The sequence below is a fragment of the Polyodon spathula genome, chromosome 14, assembly GCF_017654505.1.
Source record: "Polyodon spathula isolate WHYD16114869_AA chromosome 14, ASM1765450v1, whole genome shotgun sequence".
Lineage (NCBI taxonomy): Eukaryota > Metazoa > Chordata > Actinopteri > Acipenseriformes > Polyodontidae > Polyodon > Polyodon spathula.
In genome coordinates, this window is record NC_054547.1 from 19,302,581 (window position 1) to 19,320,770 (window position 18,190).

The window sequence follows — 18,190 nt, forward strand, 5'->3', positions numbered from 1 at the left end:
TTCCTAGCAATTAAACCATGTTCGAATCAACAGTTTAATTGCCTTTCAGATAGGAAAGTGAGGAACATACTGCAGTGAATTCAGTGCATGTGGTTTCTGTGATGAATCTACAGTTCTGTGTATTTTCTGTGTTCTCACAGTAATCAATCAAAGGATCAAAGGCGGCCATCACAGACATGTTTTGATATTGGTTAGATGCTAAAAACTCAATTTAAGAAGAAAAATAAAAGCACCTTCTGCTATGGCCAAAAGGTTTGCATCACCTAGAATTTTAGAATTGAGACATAATAATAAAAAAATAAACATATTAACATAATTTCTATCTTTTATTTAACATCATGTAATCAAGAAACTACAAAACAGCATTGCAAAAGCCTACCAGACGCCATAATATTTGTACAGTATTTTATGTTAGAGTTTGAAATGTCACATTTCTCAATTTTGTCAGGATTTTTTGTATATGAAAAACTACAAAGCAGTATGCATTTCAATATGTTAACGTAACATTATTCAGCAGGTTTCATTCAACTTTATGATAGTTAATTTTATAGGGGATGCAAAACATTTGGCCATAGCTGTATATGTGTGTGTGCATATATATATATATATATATATATATATATATATATATATATATATATATATATATATATATATATATGATATCACATTGTGTATTAGAGCATGCAAAGATTTGGTAACACTTGGTAACATGAGTTTGGTAAAACAGTTATTCATTATTATCTCTACCACTAACATGAATTAGTCATAAATAAGCACACTGATTCAAATACCATCAGTAGAATATGTATTAAATATATCCTCAATTCAAGCTTTATATCTACATTTCATTGAAAAAGTAGACAGAGTTTTACCTCGGAATTTTGATTCAGGCTTTTGAGGTATGGATCTTAAAACTTTTAAAATCTAAACTGGAAATAAAAATTTGAGATCGTAGTCACCAATACAGTCTGTGTAATCAATGAGTGACACTGATGAACAAATGTGAACGTTGCTCTTAATCTGTTATCAAAATGACAAATTGGCAAACGACAAGTCAACCTAACCTGGACGAGGACATGACAACCTATGCAACTGTTTTTAGTTAAGGGAAAGGTGTAATTTGAATAGTAATTTGACATGTTGTGTTGAAAGATGGGCAAGGTGATATTTTGATAAGAGTAGGAAAACAGTTCAGAAAAACTGATAACAGAAATTGATGGTCAGCAAAAACTTACACATCTCCTGGGTCTGATTATTATATAAAGGCTGAATCGAAATCATGCAAGCACTGGACTTCACCATGAGGAGGCTTGTACTTGCACTGGCTTTAGCCCTTGTGGGTGAGTAAATCTTTTATTTTATTTCATATTTGTACTATGCTGCACTGTGATTTAACAAGCATAGGCATATGTCTATTATCAATCATTAAAGAAATGCAATTTATTCAAAGTTATTCAAAAACTACATGATATTATGTTAACAATTTAGGGATCACTATATGGTTATATATATGAAACATGCAATGGTAAAACTTTAGTTTAGAGATCCGTTATAAGTGATTATAAACAATATATAAGCATACTATTATTTATGCTATTAACAATTATGGACTATGTATATGTCTGCCTCACGTTATTATACCCTATTGTTTATAACCAGATATAACCACTTATAATGGCTCTCTAAACAAAAGTGTTACCCATGTAATAATATACTGTATCACATGTTATATCACATATTATAGAATGCAATGATTTCAAACTAATTTTGTATTATTATTTCTAATCATAATCTATACATTTGCAACCAATCTTTTAATTAACAAACATTTAAAATCATCAATTGTGCTGCAAATACACTTAGTTTACTGTATTGTCTAACCTGTTCTTTCAACCAGACCTACAAGTGTAAATATAGATATAAAACGATCCTTTGTCCATATACAGTATTTCCCTAGTTCACACCAAGGATGGCATATGTTTCAGCAGTTTCCTCACATGTTTTCTTATTCTCTTTATATTTCAGCTGGTCAACAATCCAACATAGGTAAGTGAAGGTTTCAATTTGAAATATTTACTTATGTAAATCTTAATGAAATTGCTGATGTAATGGTAACTGTCTTTCATTTTAGAACCAGATTTCAGTGCAAGTAAGACATACGTGTACAAATACGAGGGTTACCTTCTAGCTGGACTACAAGAGAAAGGGTTGGCAAAAGCTGGTCTGAAGTTAACCAGTAAAGTACACATCAGTGGGATTGCTCAAAAAACATATCTTCTAAAGGTAAGCTTGTTTGAGTAACAACTTTTTAAAGACCATTTTCTCCATTCCTCCATTGTAATTTTTTTTCAGAAAAAGAAAAACACTTAAAAAACTTAGAGTAAAGCACTTCACAAATAAATGCAACTGGAACAGTATGGGAAGACCCAAGCTTCTCAGATAGCTTTAGAACCAGTGGCAAGGCAGAAGATAGTCACAAAGGCATTGTTCATTTTGAAAGTACATATAGATAATTATCTACAGGATTCGTCACTCTGATTGAATTTTTCCCTTATTTTTTCCTTTGTTTCAGATTGTTGATCCTCAGATCAATGAGTATAATGGAATTTGGCCCAAAGATCAATTTGCTCCTAGTGAGAAATTAACCAAGGTACTGGCTTCACAGCTACAAAAACCCATCAAGTTTGAGTACAGCAACGGCCGTGTCGGAAATATTTACTCTCCTGCGGAGGTATCAGAGACTGTTACCAACATCCAGAGAGGAATCCTGAACCTCCTGCAACTCAACATCAAGAAGACCCAGAATGTGTATGATCTACAGGAGGTAATAACCCCCTTTTGCTAGTCATTGGGATACCTGTCAAAAGCTCTATTGCATTTGCTGAAAGAATGATGCTTCCTTTCCTAGGTTGGAGTTCAAGGTGTCTGCCAAACAAACTATGTGATTCAGGAAGACCAGAAGGCAAATCGCATCATTGTCACAAAATCCAAGGACCTGAATAACTGCGAGGACAGAAAAAAGAAGGACATTGGTATGGTTTATACAGAGCACTGTGCCCGCTGTCAACAGGTAAAATACTTTCTTTTGAACTTTCTTCTCCATGGTGTTTTTCTAGGTCTAACATATCTTCCTGTCCATATCTGATTAGAATGGAAAGAACCTGCGAGGTGCCGCTACCTACACATACGTGATGAAACCCACTGACAATGGTGCTCTGATCACTCAAGTGAATGCTCAGGAGATACATCAGTTCACACCCTTTAATGAAATGCATGGAGCTGCTCAAATGGAAGCAAGGTATGTTCCCTGCATAATATGAAGATGGCTAATTAAACTGACATAGTCATTCAGCTTCCTTGCAGCACAGCATGTCATTATTTTGAAATACTTTGTTAACAATTTTCCTTTTCCAGACAAAGTCTTAATTTCCAAGAAATCAGAAACAGTCCAGTTAAAGCAACTGATTCTGAGTACGAGAACCGAGGTTCATTGCAGTATGAGTTTGCATCTGAAATTCTTCAGACACCTATTCAACTCATCAGAAATAATAACCCAGAGACAAAGGTACAGTAAAATATTTTTTGATTCACAGCATTCTTCACATTTCTGTTAGCTACAGCTTATGTTTTTGTTTCTGTTAGCTACACTGCTTACCTTTTTTTTAGATAGTGGAGACTCTGCACCATCTGGTCCAGAACAATCAGGAGCAGGTCCACTCTGATGCCCCAGCCAAGTTTCTTCAACTCACCCAGTTGTTGCGTTCAGCCAGCCATCAGAACATTGAGGCCATCTGGAAGCAGTTTCAAAACAGAAATGACTACAGGTAACTTTTGTGGTTCTAGAGATTATAATAGACACAATTTCCTGAACATTGACAGTTAACTCTGCTTCTCCCCCTGTTTGCATATTTTATAGACACTGGATCCTGGATGCAGTTCCTGCAATAGGAACGCCCAATGCACTGAAGTTCATAAAGGACAAAATCCAGAATAGGGACATCACAGAGACAGAAGCATCCCAGGCTCTGCTCACAGCAATGCACCTAATGAAAGCTGATCAAGACACCATGCAAGTTGCGGCTGTAAGTTGGTCATGTCATGCACTTAACCACATTATCAGTAATACAATGAAAAACACATTTTACACTAAGAATGACCTTTCTCATTTCAGGACATCGCCACCTCTAGCCATGTTCAGAAATCACACGTTCTCCGCAAAATTGCTCTGCTTGGTTATGGCTCCATGGTTCACAAGTACTGTGCTAAATTGCAGAGCTGCCCAGAGAAAACATTACAGGTAGGTGTCTCTCAGGGTACTGGAGTCAGTCTCTCTATGAATTGCTGTGATAATGTTCATCTCAAACCTCCTTGTTTTCTCAGCCTCTCCATGACCTTGCTGCTGATGCTGCTAGCAGAGCCCATCATGAAGACATTAGCCTTGCTCTGAAGGCTTTGGGCAACGCGGGACAGCCTTCTAGTATCAAGCGCATCCAGAAGTTCCTACCAGGGTTTTCCTCTGGAGCTTCACAGCTTCCAGTCAAAATTCAAGCAGATGCTGTGATGGCCCTCAGGAACATCGCCAAGAAGGAACCGGGAAAGGTGAGATGGATTCAGAATACAATGCCATGAATGGTATTGCACATACAACGACATCGCTAAAACTCTACAATGCATACTATTGTTCTTACAGGTTCAAGAAATTGCTCTGCAGATCTTTATGGAGAAAAAATTACATCCTGAGGTCCGAATGCTGGCTTGTGTAGTTTTGTTTGAAACCAGACCCCCCATGGCACTGGTGGCAACGCTCGCTGATGCCCTGCTGAAGGAGACCAGTTTGCAAGTGGCCAGTTTCACCTACTCCCACATGAAGGCTCTTACCAGAAGCACTGCCCCAGACACACGCCCAGTGTAAGAACCAATGAGATTTCACAGTCTTTCCCTCATTTCCAAACTTTGGTCAAGGTTAATTGTTTAGATGATAATACAATTTTTCCACACTAGTGCTGCTGCCTGCAATGTAGCTGTCAAACTTCTGAGCCGCAAACTTGATAGACTGAGCTACCAATACAGCAAGGCTATTCACCTTGATGCTTTCAAAAGTAAGCATAATAATCCTTAAAAGGATAACCTTTTTTATCATACATAATAATCATACATAATAATAACTGACTACATTCTCTCTTTCTAGCTGAACTGATGGCTGGTGCTGCCGCTAATGTCTTTGTGATAAACAACGCAGCCAACATCCTCCCCACAGCTGTGGTGACCAAAATCCGGGGATATATGGCTGGATCTGCAGCAGATCTTCTAGAGGTAGAGGCATCAACTTAACGAGTTTCTTGAAAATATTACATTTAAAAAAAAATATCAAAATTATTCATAATTGCCATTATGTTTTGTCACAGGTTGGCCTCCGTGCCGAGGGACTGCAGGAGATCCTTAAGAAACATCAAGAGAAAGTCAGCAGCTCTCGAAGCACAAGCAAGATCCAGAGCATCCTTAAAACAGTAAGGGTGCTTTACAGAAAAGTTGTCCAACTTTTACGGTTGCAGCTTCACTTTTCATGTAGTGCATTCTAGTCATTTTAGTGCATGGTAAAAAGTATTTTCCAAGTTAGTGGATATATGTACACTGCTAAAATGTGAATCTACTACTTCATGATCTTTCCCTTTAAAGCAAATTTTACTTGTGCTATATTTTATAGTGTAAGGATCCTTTACTAATTCACTCCTCGTAATCTTTCAGTATATTTTGTCTAAGATAGCGAAATAATGAGTGAGCACTGTAATAGTACATTTTAAAGTTTTGCAATCAAATTGAAGGCTCACTGTTTTTTAACAGTTTTTTTTTCTTCTTACTGTGCACAGCTCTCCGGTTGGAAGTCCTTATCGTCAAACAAACCTCTGGCATCTGCTTATGTCAAGGTGTTTGGACAAGAGGTATCCTTCTCTGAGATCGACAAGAATGTCATTGAGAACTTCGTTCAGGTACAGAATGCCTTTAGCAGTCTTCAGCGCTCAGTTAAACATATTTTAAATGATCTTAAGGTTGAATAAATGAACCCCTCTGAACATATCTTATTTAATTGCAGACAATGACTGGACCTTTAGAAAGACAAGATGTTGTAAGAAGGGTGGTCAGGAGGCTTCAGGATGGAGCTGCAGCACAGTGGTCCAAGCCCTTGCTGGCTGCAGAAGTACGTCGAATTGTACCCACTTGCGTTGGCTTTCCCATGGAAGTAAGCTTGTACTCTGCTGCTGTGGCAGCTGCTGCTGCAAATGGTAAGTAAGTTCAATGAGCTCTTTGCCTACGTTGAATGTAAGCAAGTTTGACACAGCAAAATTAAATATAAAATAAAAAGAAAAGAATGACAAACTTATTATGATACTTCTGAAGTAAAGAATGATCGTGTACTTGTGTTTAACCTGTTGAAGTACTAACCTGGTTTAAGGGACACATTTCATTTTGAGCAGATTAACTTTATTGGCAGTCTCACATGAGAAAGGTCTCTGCGTTTATTAGGGAATGGCAGAGAGAGTCTTTATAGAGTGTCGTTGGGTTGAGGTTATTTGCAGAGCGTGAGGGACTCCCTTTGCATGACTGTTTTGTAGGTAACGGTTGCCAATACCTTTCATGAGCAACTCGTTGTTAAAACGGTTCTTTACTATTGAAACCCTTTCTATTATATGATTATATATATATATATATATATATATATATATATATAATATTTAGATATATATATATATATATAATATAATTATTATAGGTTATTCAGGCTTCCAATAAGTCCGAACCCAGCTGTCACCTGCCCCCACTGGCAGTTTCCACATCTCCCAGTTGCTGAATTCCCACATTCAGACACAAGTCGAACTCACCCCGAGGTAGGTCTGTTTAAAGAATATAAATACCTCTTGATTGATGCAATTGTGAAAAACATATTTCAATGTATGTGATAAAATGTTGCTTTTTGCAGTGTGTCCATTCACACAATCGCAGTGATGGGCATCAACACCCATTTAATTCAGGCTGGAGTGGAATTACGTGCAAAAGCCCGCATGGCAATCCCAATGAAGTTCAATGCAAGGATCGACATGAAGGAACAGAACTTCAAGATAGAGGCTTTACCGTGTCAGCAGGAGGAAGAGCTTCTGTCCCTGAGGTATACTGTTTGCTTACATTACTGTGCATATCATTTTAACTAATTACAATGAAAAGCTCAGCAAAAATAGAAAAGTAACAGACATACAAGAGGTTATTTTAGCTTTACATATAGATGTTTTAAGAGAAAAATATAAAAAAGTGAATGTTCTTTGAAATAATTTTTTTTTAATTGCTATTTTACAAATCCAAACTGACAAATCTGTGATTAGTTCAGCTCTAATGATCCCGTTCCCCCCATAGGGCTCAAGCCTTTGCTGTTACAAGAAATGTGGAAGATTTATCAGCTTCAAAGGTGACCCCAATACTGCCAGACTCCGCCGATATGAACATTTTGAAACAGCGATTCACTTCCAAAGAACAAGCATCTAATGAGCGTGCACACGGCATGGTAAGAACCAGCACTTTTGAATTCCTACCATCTTTTATTTGTTTAGCTGCAGTGTTGAAATGAAGTGCTTCTGTCTTTCTTTTATTTGTGATACTAGTCCTCTGAAGTATCAGCAGAAGACAGCGTTTATTCAGCTCAAGCAGGATATCAACAGTCATCAGACGCATCTCATCGATCTTGTGCAAAAGCAACAAACTTTGGATTTCAGTTGTGCTTCGAGGGAAAAACCAAGAATGCTGCTTTCATTAGAAACTCTGCACTGTATAAGGTTATCGGAGAACACACAGCTAAAGTTGCTCTGAAACCAGGTACCATTTGCAAACATAATTATGTATGCTCTGTTCAAAGTAAGCCTGTTGAAAACTCTTGGCATAATATGTATGAATCCATCACCACTTAAAGTCTCTGGACCTGTTCATTATCACTGAAAGAAAAAAAAATCAACAGAAAATTCAATTCAAACAGCTAAATAAATACCATGTACAGTATGAGTCTGTTCTTTCTGGTTTAGTAACTTACACCAGTGCACCAGAATCTAGCTCTCACTGTCAATTCTAATATATATATATATGTACAGTACTGTGCAAAAGTTTTAGGCAGGTGTGAAAAAATGCTGTAAAGTAAGAATACTTTCAAAAATAGACACGTTAATAGTTTATAATGCCTTCAAAACAGCATTAATTCTTCTAGGTACACTTGCACACAGTTTTTGAAGGAACTTGGCAGGTAGGTTGGCCCAAACATCTTGGAGAACTAAACACAGTTCTTCTGTGGATTTAGGCAGCCTCAGTTGCTTCTCTCTCTTCATGTAATCCCAGACAGACTCGACGATGTTGAGATCAGGGCTCTGTGGGGGCCATACCATCACTTCCAGGACTCCTTGTTCTTCTTTACGTTGAAGATAGTTCTTAATGATTTTCGCTGTATGTTTGGGGTCATTGTCATGCTGCAGAATAAATTTGGGGCCAATCAGATGCCTCCCTGATGGTATTGCATGATGGATAAGTATCTGCCTGTACTTCTCAGCATTCAGGAGACCATTAATTCTGACCAAATCCCCAACTCCATTTGCAGAAATGCAGCCCCAAACTTGTAAAGAATCTCCACCATGCTTCATTGTTGCCTGCAGACACTCATTTGTGTATCGCTCTCCAGCCCTTTGGCAAACAAACTGCCTTCTGCTACAGCCAAATATTTCAAATTCTGACTCATCAGTCCAGAGCACCTGCTGCCATTTTTCTGCACCCCAGTTCCTGTGTTTTCGTGCATAGTTGAGTCACTTGGCCTTGTTTCCACGTCGGAGGCATGGCTTTTTGGCCGCAAGTCTTCCTTGAAGGCCACTTCTGACCAGACTTCTCTGGACAGTAGATGGGTGTACCAGGGTCCCACTGTTTTCTGCCAATTCTGAGCTGATGTCCTCAACATTGCCTGTTTCTTTGTGCTTCTTCAAAAGATCTTGGACAGCACATCTGGAAACCCCTATCTGCCTTGAAATTTCTGCCTGGGAGAGACCTTGCTGATGCAGTATAATTACCTTGTGTCTTGTTGCTGTGCTCAGTCTTGCCATGGTGTATGACTTTTGACAGTAAACTGTCTTCAGCAACATCACCTTGTTAGCTGAGTTTGGCTGTTCCTCACCCAGTTTTATTCCTCCTACACAGCTGTTTCTGTTTCAGTTAATGATTGTGTTTCAACCTACATATTGAATTGATAATCATTAGCACCTGTTTGGTATAATTGTTTAATCATACACCTGACTTTATGCCTACAAAATCCCTGACTTTGTGCAAGTGTACCTAGAGGAATTGATGCTGTTTTGAAGGCAAAGGGTGGTCACACCAAATATGGATTTGATTTAGATTTTTCTTCTGTTCACTCACTTTGCATTTAGTTAATTGATAAATATAATCTATTAACGTGTCTATTTTTGAAATAATTCTTACTGTACAGCATTTTTTCACACCTGCCTAAAACTTTTGCATATATACATATATATATATATATATATATATATATATATATATATATATATAAACCTCATTTATACATTTTAACTTGATGTTCTGTTTGCAGATCGGTCAAAGGAATCCATTGAAAAACTGCAGATTGAAATTCAGGCAGGAGCAAAGGCAGCTTCAAAGATAATCAAACTAATATCCTTGAAGGCTATGCCCAATGAGGAGGAGACAGAGGAAGGTCCTCAAGGAAAAACAGTCCTGTTGAAACTGCACAAACTCCTGAAAACAGAAAAGGTAATCGTTTCAGGCGTATCCAATAGACTTCAGCCAAATATAAATACCCCTCTGGTTATAGAATTCAAATTTGTATAGCAAGGTTATGAAATTTAGACCTCTTACTGTTTAAATTAAAGCATGTACACTACATGTATCCTGTATGGATTTTAATTTGAGCTTTACAAAGTGGGGACAGTCATGATAATGTCATTCTTACCAAGACAAACCATGTATATTTAGACTGCAAACATGGCAGACAATTGAGAAACCTTTCAAATAGGTATGAATGCTCTCTGACCAGTAGATTCATTTTGCGTAATTTTTCCAACAGGTGAACAAAAGGAGATCAGCTTATAGAAAGAGAAACTCTACGTTATCCAGCTCTCAAAGCAGCTCCTCCTCCTCCTCCTCGTCCTCCTCCTCCTCCTCCTCCTCCTCCTCCTCCTCCTCCAGCAGCTCTTCTTCCGAGAACAGCCAGGAGAAATGGCAGAAGCAGCACAAGAGACAAAATCAAGACAGAGGTCAGGATAAGCACCACGGCAATTATCAGGATGAGAGACAACAACACCAGCACAAAAACAACAAGAACAACAACAGCAGCAGCAGCAGCAGCAGCAGCTCTTCCAGTGACAGTCACTCTAGAAGGCAGAGGCAGTCGAGAAATAAAAGAGGCAGCAGTTCGAGCAGCAGCAGCGGGTCCTCTAGTCAATCCAGCCAGCAACAGGTGAAGCATTTAAGACTGCATTTCTTTTTAAAGTTGGGGGAATCTCAGGGGAATAAAATACCAAATGTAAAGACACATGACTTTCTTTTACAGCAAAAGGGAACTCCAGAGATTTTTGCATTCAAGTTCCGGTCAGCTCACATTCATGAGGTAAGATATACAAAACATAAGTTCAGTTTAGCTTCTTGTCTCAAATTAGCTTTTTTTTTATATCAAGCAAAAGCAGTGCCGACTGTGCATTTTCTGTTTCTGTTGGTCCAGGGGTATTCTAGTTTCTCCATAGCTATTCAAACTGTTCAGATATGCTAACTGTTGTAAAGAAAGAGAGGGGTATAAATAATTAAATGCTTCCTAACTTCTATTCAAGGGTCCCAAGAGACTCATATAGAGTAAGTGTGGTTCAAATTTGGACGTAAAAAACATACCACTTTTATTAAATTTAAGCAGTGTAGAAGCTTCCGGACAGCACCTTGAGAGTTGTTGAACTGTCTCATTCTAGCATGGCCCCAGGAAGCTGTCAGACAGACAGTCAAGCAGCAGCAGCAGCAGCAGCAGCAGCAGCAGCAGCAGCGCTTCCAGGTTTGCAGGAGGATCGCGACAGGTTGGTCATTCAGACTTAATAACAGGTTTTGTTCTGGAATACATTAGCATTTTAGAGTGGGGTTATAGGACCAAATATTACACTATATTTTTTTTATAACTTTCTCTATTTTTTATACAGTTGTGTGGTTTGTGAGCACAGGCGTTTTATCAATGCCACTGTCAGTACCTGCTAGCGCACCCTTAATAAATTATCATCAATCTATGTTGTGTCCTCCAGCCTAGGTTCCTTGGAGATTCAATGCCACCTCTGCTGGCCATTATTGCTCAAGCTATAAGGAGTGATGGGAAATAGCAGGGCTATCAGATCACACTCTATAAGATATTTAAGAGGTGTATGCCTTGTTATCAGATTGTCAGATACGGCACATTTGTCCAACAAACATTCTGTACTTTATCATTCACAAGCTCCCTTTTTCTCTCCACACTGTTGCCTTTTCTAGCTTTGCCAAATTATTATTTGCTGGTACTCTTATGTCTAAATCTCTAGAAGAAGTTATTATAACCCAATACAAGTTTACTATGGTATACCACAGTAAGAGCATGGAAGTGTATATGTAGTGAAGCCTAGTAAAAGCACAGTAAAAGCTTGATTAAAGCTCAGGCAGGCATGGTGGACCACAGAGCAGCATGGTACAGCATTGTAAACAACACTGTGAACCATGAAAAAGCACAGGGAATACAAAGCAAAAGCCTGGGAAATGCCAGGTAAAGTGCTAAATTATTGCACAAAAATTCTAGGGTGAACAAGATCATTTAATTTATATATGAATATAACTTCCATCAAACAAAACATAACTTATGTTCAGATTCTTGTCTCCAATTTATTTATTTTTTAATCAGGGAAAAGCAGTGCCCTCTGTCCACTCTGTTGGACCGGGGGTATTCTAATTTCTCCATAGCGCTATTCAAACTCTTCAGATATGCTAACTGTATGAGAGAAAGAGAGACGCTTTAGAAAAATGAAATCCTGCCTAACTTCTGTTCAAGGGTTCCCCGGGGCTATATAGTGCATGATCATGCAAGTGTGGTTCAAATCCCATTTGCTGTGACAAAAAGATGAGGTCAGATTAACAACTTTTATTAAATTTAAACAACAGCTGTTGAGTTGTTGAACTGTCTCAATGTTATTCTAGCATGGCCCCAGGAAGCTGTCAGATAGACAGTCAAGCAGCAGCAGCAGCAGCAGCAGCAGCAGCGCTTCTAGCTTTGCAGCAGCATCTCAACAGGTTGGTCATTCATGCTTAATAACAGGCTTTTTTCTGGAATACATTGGCATTTTTAGAGTGGGGTTAAAGGGTAAAATACCCCATTGTAAAAAAAAATAAAAACTCCTTATTTAATTTTTCAAAAACATTACCTTTTAACTATTATACATATTACTGTGTATTAAATTAGTTTATAACTTGCTCTATTTTATACAGCTGTGATGGCTTGTGTGCACAGAGCACATATATTTGATCAAAGCCACTGCCAGTTGCTCCTAGCGCACCCTTAATAAGTCAACAATCTATGTTGTGTCCTCCAGCCTAGGTTTCTTGGAGATGTAATGCCACCTGCACTAGCCATCATTGCTCAAGCCATAAGGAGTGATGGGAAACAGCAGGGCTACCAGATCGCTGTCTATAACGATAACAGAGCAAGTAAACCCAGGGTTCAACTGATGGCTGCTGAACTTAAAGAGAGAAGCAAGTGGCAAATCTGTGCCGATGGTGTCAGACTCAGCCACTATAAAACAATGGTAAGATAAAATGGACGTTTCCAGCTTGGGCTTAACACAGCAAAATGCTTGGCAATTGATTTTTATTTATTCCATGTTTTCTGTGTTTTCTAGGCTGTGGTAGGATGGGGAGATGAATGCCAGGACTATAAGATAGCTGTTAAGGCAGTGACTGGGCAACTGGCTAATCATCCAGCCATGCAGATTAAAGCAGAGTGGCGAAGGATTCCTCGGCAAGCAAAACGAACCGCAGAGATGTATGTATCTTTATCACTTTGTATGTCCCTGTATATTTAGTCTATAGTTTATTCTAAATGTACAAGTAGGTAAACATTACAAATTCCGATCTGATCCGTTGAAAATGTTTGGTGTATTATTATTATTTAGATACAATACTAAAAGTAATAATAAGATTACAAGCCCTTAAATTAAATGTTATAAATTTTGTATAGAAATGTATAGAAATATTGCTGGACTTTCATTCAGTATAAAATGAATTTATATTACTGAAAAATGCTTTTCTCCAGACATGAATTGTCATATTGTTTAATGTAGATAGCCGTGTACAATTAAAACAAACAAACCAATAACTTGCATAGTTTAATAAAGGGTTGACAGAGTTATAATATTGTAATATGACACACATTTTCAATACATTTTGTGTTACAACATTAGGATATTTAGAATGCAGTGTAACAGCTTTCTTTCTGGGACTCAAGTGTCATTTCCTTTTCTGCACAGGTTGGCTGAATATGTACCTGGAGCTGCATTGCTGTTAGGATTTTCTGAGAGCCGGCATAAAAACCCATCCAGGCAGATTGCAGTAACATTAGCAGCAACTTCCACAAGGACCATTGATGCGGTTATAAAGACACCAAGGGTAAATATTTAACTTTACTTGAATTTCATTTGGGGTACATTCTGGAAGCCTTTAATCAAGTCTTTTTTTCATTAAAAAAATAGTATCAAATTAAGATCGGAACAGACACTGAAAATGCATTGCATGGGCAACTGGAATTGTATTGCATAGAATATTCAAAAGCTTACATTTACAGAATATGTGCCGGGTATTCCTGTGCATTTATTTATGTTTTCATTTATTATTTCTTTATGCAGATGACCATTTTCAAAAGGGCTATCCAAGTTCCTCTTGCACTGCCTGTTGGACAAAACCCCAACGAACAGCAAAAACAAGAAGGGTGGAACATCCTTAGCTCCCTTCCCGATATGTTCGCAGACGCCTTTTCAGGTTGGTTCATTTACAGTCATTTTAATTTTCAATACATGAACACAGAAGCACTTTAGAATTACACCATGTCATTAATATATTTTATATGGCAACTACCATGTATTTATGTGTAAATGGCCTTGTAAACAATATTAACTGATGTAAATAAATGGCACCACCATGGTAAAGGCCATTTACATGCAGTTGTACTTTTTCTACCATTAGTTACCATGTAAAAGAAGGAAACATTAGTAATAACCTTGTATTTACCATGTTATTACATGGTTATGCACACCACATAATCAAACGTTTTTACCAACATAAATGTCAAAGTTTGTATTAACAAGGTTATTACTAGGGCATCTGATTTTCGGGTTTAAACCCGAAAACTCTCAGAATAGGCATATACTGTATATGAATAAATGCATGCACAGTTGCAACAGAGCAGAACTGGCACTGATGATAGTAGGCTGATTTACCTATTAAAAAAATGTGGCTTCTTAGTATAATTTATACATATAATTTTTTTGATTTTTCAAAATTACAGCAATATAGCTTTAAGGTTTTTTCTTTTTTTGCACACTTTTCTTCCCAGTTATTTGTTTTATGAGTGTGTGTTTAAGCCAAGAGCATTTAGATGTAACAGTCGATCATTTCACTTTGTAAAACAGCATGGAGTTGTTTAGTTTTCCTGTATGTTCTGTGTGCAATTATACTTGCTACTCCAGTACAAAATAAAACTTGATTGGAATGGAGAAATGCCTATATATAAAGAGAGAGAGAGAGAGAAAGAGAGAGAGAGAGATGTTGTCAAAAGTTTGCATACCCCAATGTGTGGAAATATACATACGCTGGGGATTTAAACTGTTCATGACAACTTTGTTATCAACACTTTGTGCTTAAGCATTTGTTTATTTCTTTCTAAAGAAAATCCAATTTCTACCCAAATATTTATTCTTTCTTGAGCATATCTTTAAAAAATCCACCTGATTTCACTCAATTTTTTCATTAAATAATTCTACCCAGTTTTTTAAAAAGCATTAGATTTCACCCAAAAACCAGACAGCCTAGTCATTACATTATTCCCATTTTCGTTTCCAGCTCAATGCACATCAGCAAACAACACATTGACAACATTCAATGATGTCAAATTCAGGACTGAAATGCCTATATCCTGCAATCAAGTCCTTGCTCAAGATTGTACCTCTGATCTCAAGTTCATTGTTCTAATGAAGAAAGATGAAACCACTGGAAAAGAATCGATTAATGTGCAGCTTGGTGATGTGTGAGTTCAGTCATCTCAAGTATTAACACCAATCCTACACTCTTCAAAACAAAATTAAAGAGCCAATAGTCACAAATAAAGTTGTAATCTATTGCACTACCACAGTAAGAGAGTTCTACTGTACTGCGGCCAATGTGAAACCTCCTTTGTGTTGCCATCACTGGTAATGCTGAGAATGTATTGGTATTATAGTGGTATCCCAACACATTTTCAAGGTTAACTTGTGTACATTTAGTATTGGTATAAAAAAAAGAACACTACGAAGATTTTATGTTAATTGATGTATTTTGAGTTCTTCTCATGACATGAGCACTGGTTTGCACTATGTATTGTTTTAGGTATTTATCTCAAAAGGACACACACACTGCTGGCAACCTAACCCAACAGACATTCTGAAATGCATTCTAAAATGCAATCTTTTATCTAAACCTTCTTTCTAGTAATGTTGATATGCATCCAGATGAAAGCAGCATATGGCTCACGGTTAACGGCCTGAAAATTCCAATGAGCAACCTCCCATACGTGGATTCAACAGGTTTGTGCATTGCAATACACTGTACAGATGCATGACAATGGTTAGTGACACAAAAAATATAGTGTGGATGGGGGAATGCTACAGACTTTTCCCATGACTCTGCTGAGTATTATCAAAACACCAAAATAGTAATATGAAATAAATACTTTTCAACTCATCTGATAATTAAAATACAGAATGGCGGGGCAAATTGTAATATTTGTGTTGTGATTTTTTAAGGTTCAATAACAATCCAGCCAATTGGGACAGGGCTGTCTCTCAGCGCTCAAAGCCATGGAATCAGTGAAATATATTTTGACGGAAACACTTGGAAGGTGCAGTGAACTTGCAGTCAAATTCAAAGAAACCAGATTTTATTTGAAAGGTCAACTAGCATTTTTCTGAGAAACTTTACTATGCCTTCCAGGTTAAAGTTGCTTCCTGGATGAAGGGAAAGACCTGTGGAATATGTGGTCGTGGAGATGGAGAATTGAAACAGGAATATCAGACACCAAATGGATATGTGGCCGAGGACTATGTGAGCTTTGCACATTCGTGGATCATTCCGGGGGAGGGCTGCGGAACCAGTGAAAGTAAAGCATTTTGATATGTACTTTTATTAATACAAACTGCTTAAGTTTTATCACACTGATAATAATGTTGCAATGCAAATTGCAATACAATGTATATTGCTATGGGCTGTGAGTGTGTGTGATTATTTTTAATAGCAAAGTATTTTTTTAACTTAATATAGCTTTACCTTTTCTGTTGGGACATCCCATAGTTTTGTAGACGGTTGGTCTTGAAGAACACTATTATTTGGGATTTGAACCCAAGAACTCAGATCCAGTACTGTACATGACAGTTTCTCTCCCCATTGCTTGATGTGTTGTCTGTGTTGTTACAGAATGTAGACTGCAGCATGAGTTTGTGAAACTGGAGAAGCAGGTGCTTCTCGATGGACAGGACTCCAAGTGTTATTCAGTGGAGCCTGTGCTGCGTTGCCTGTCAGGGTGCTTCCCACTCAGAACTACTCCTGTCACCGTTGGTTTCCATTGCCTTCCAAATGGTAGGTTTCTGTTGTGCTGTAATAAAACAAATCATAAAGAAAGGTCTGCCACTGCGTTGAACCATGCAGCCAGAGCCATGCACCTGGGTCCACAGCACGTAGTGCAAAGGACTGTGAATTTCACAAAGCTGGGCTTTAGCATCCCATATCCTGTCTTGTGGAAATGAGATACAATCTTACAGAGCTTAACAAGAGAGTGAAGCAGTCTGGCTGGGATAATGAGGGGAAAATTGCAGTTTTCACTGTAGCTGTTTAAAAAGTTTAATTTAAAAAATAGAATAAAAAAATCTCTTTTCTCTTCCAGAATCGTACGTGACCAGAACGGATGGCAAGCTGAGCTTCTCAGAGAAGAGTGTGGACATTAAAGATACTGTGGATGCCCACGTAGCCTGCCGCTGCAGTGCTCAGTGTGCTTAACTGTAGTACATTGAACGATGTACTGTATATTTGCCTAATCTAGACATCAATTCAAATGTGTTAAGGTTGACCAAGCTGATCATTACTTTAGATCTATCTATCTATCTATCTATCTATCTATCTATCTATCTATCTATCTATCTATCTATCTATCTATCTATCTGTCTATCTATCTATGTATCTATCTATCTATCGATCTATCTATCTATCTAAGGATTTAATAAATTCAGAACAGCATGCAAATAACATTGTCTGTGTTTTCTTTTAAAAAAGCAAAACAAAAACTATTGTTAAGGGGATTAACAAATGTACAAATATTTTACTGGTATTCTAAAAACAACTGTGTCTTTTCACATGAGGTCAGTTTGCCTTTAACGTTGAAGGGTCCATGAATGTGTATGGACGAGACTCATGGAAGTAGATTCAATCTAAAACTAAGGTGGATGGGTGTTCTGAGAAGCTGTGAACAATTGTATGGCTTTCCAGCTTGCCGTTTCTCTTAAGCAGCATCAAATCAAACAATTTCTGAAATTTGAGGCTCCATAAATTGGAAGAGAGATCTTATGCAGGGATGTTTTACCTTTTAAAGGGTGGGAACTGGGTCTACAATTTCCACAAATCAGACAAACCTTTACTGAAAAAAAGTAGGGTCTGCGTTAAAAGCATTGAAAACAACATAAGAAGAAAACATGTATTTTTATTTTAACAACTGAAGCATCTCACCCATATTTTTATGTATTTAGAAGCATATTAAAATCTAGAAGTCATTTTTGTTGTGGGTAGGCTTATTTTCAAATGATAATACATAGTCGTAAGCAGTGCTGACAGGGGGGGGGGGGGGGGA

General features: G+C 37.6%; 1 protein-coding gene across 1 annotated transcript; it reads left to right on the forward strand.

Annotated features, from left to right (window-relative positions):
* The first annotated feature begins 1,267 nt into the window (after nucleotides 1-1,267).
* On the forward strand, nucleotides 1,268-17,589 carry LOC121327166 (vitellogenin-like). The gene is made up of 36 exons (XM_041271014.1): nucleotides 1,268-1,343; nucleotides 2,029-2,049; nucleotides 2,135-2,286; nucleotides 2,576-2,827; nucleotides 2,912-3,073; nucleotides 3,153-3,301; nucleotides 3,418-3,568; nucleotides 3,670-3,827; nucleotides 3,920-4,085; nucleotides 4,175-4,300; nucleotides 4,384-4,602; nucleotides 4,694-4,911; nucleotides 5,005-5,102; nucleotides 5,192-5,316; nucleotides 5,409-5,510; nucleotides 5,871-5,990; nucleotides 6,095-6,284; nucleotides 6,794-6,887; nucleotides 6,980-7,165; nucleotides 7,408-7,555; nucleotides 7,653-7,863; nucleotides 9,629-9,807; nucleotides 10,121-10,513; nucleotides 10,607-10,663; nucleotides 11,013-11,114; nucleotides 12,250-12,342; nucleotides 12,642-12,854; nucleotides 12,948-13,090; nucleotides 13,575-13,713; nucleotides 13,950-14,082; nucleotides 15,163-15,346; nucleotides 15,787-15,881; nucleotides 16,101-16,195; nucleotides 16,288-16,453; nucleotides 16,768-16,929; nucleotides 17,234-17,589. Exons 1-36 carry the CDS (start codon nucleotides 1,283-1,285, stop codon nucleotides 17,344-17,346), a joined length of 5,376 nt encoding a protein of 1,791 aa, XP_041126948.1. The 5' UTR covers nucleotides 1,268-1,282; the 3' UTR covers nucleotides 17,347-17,589.
* The last annotated feature ends 601 nt before the right edge of the window (nucleotides 17,590-18,190 follow it).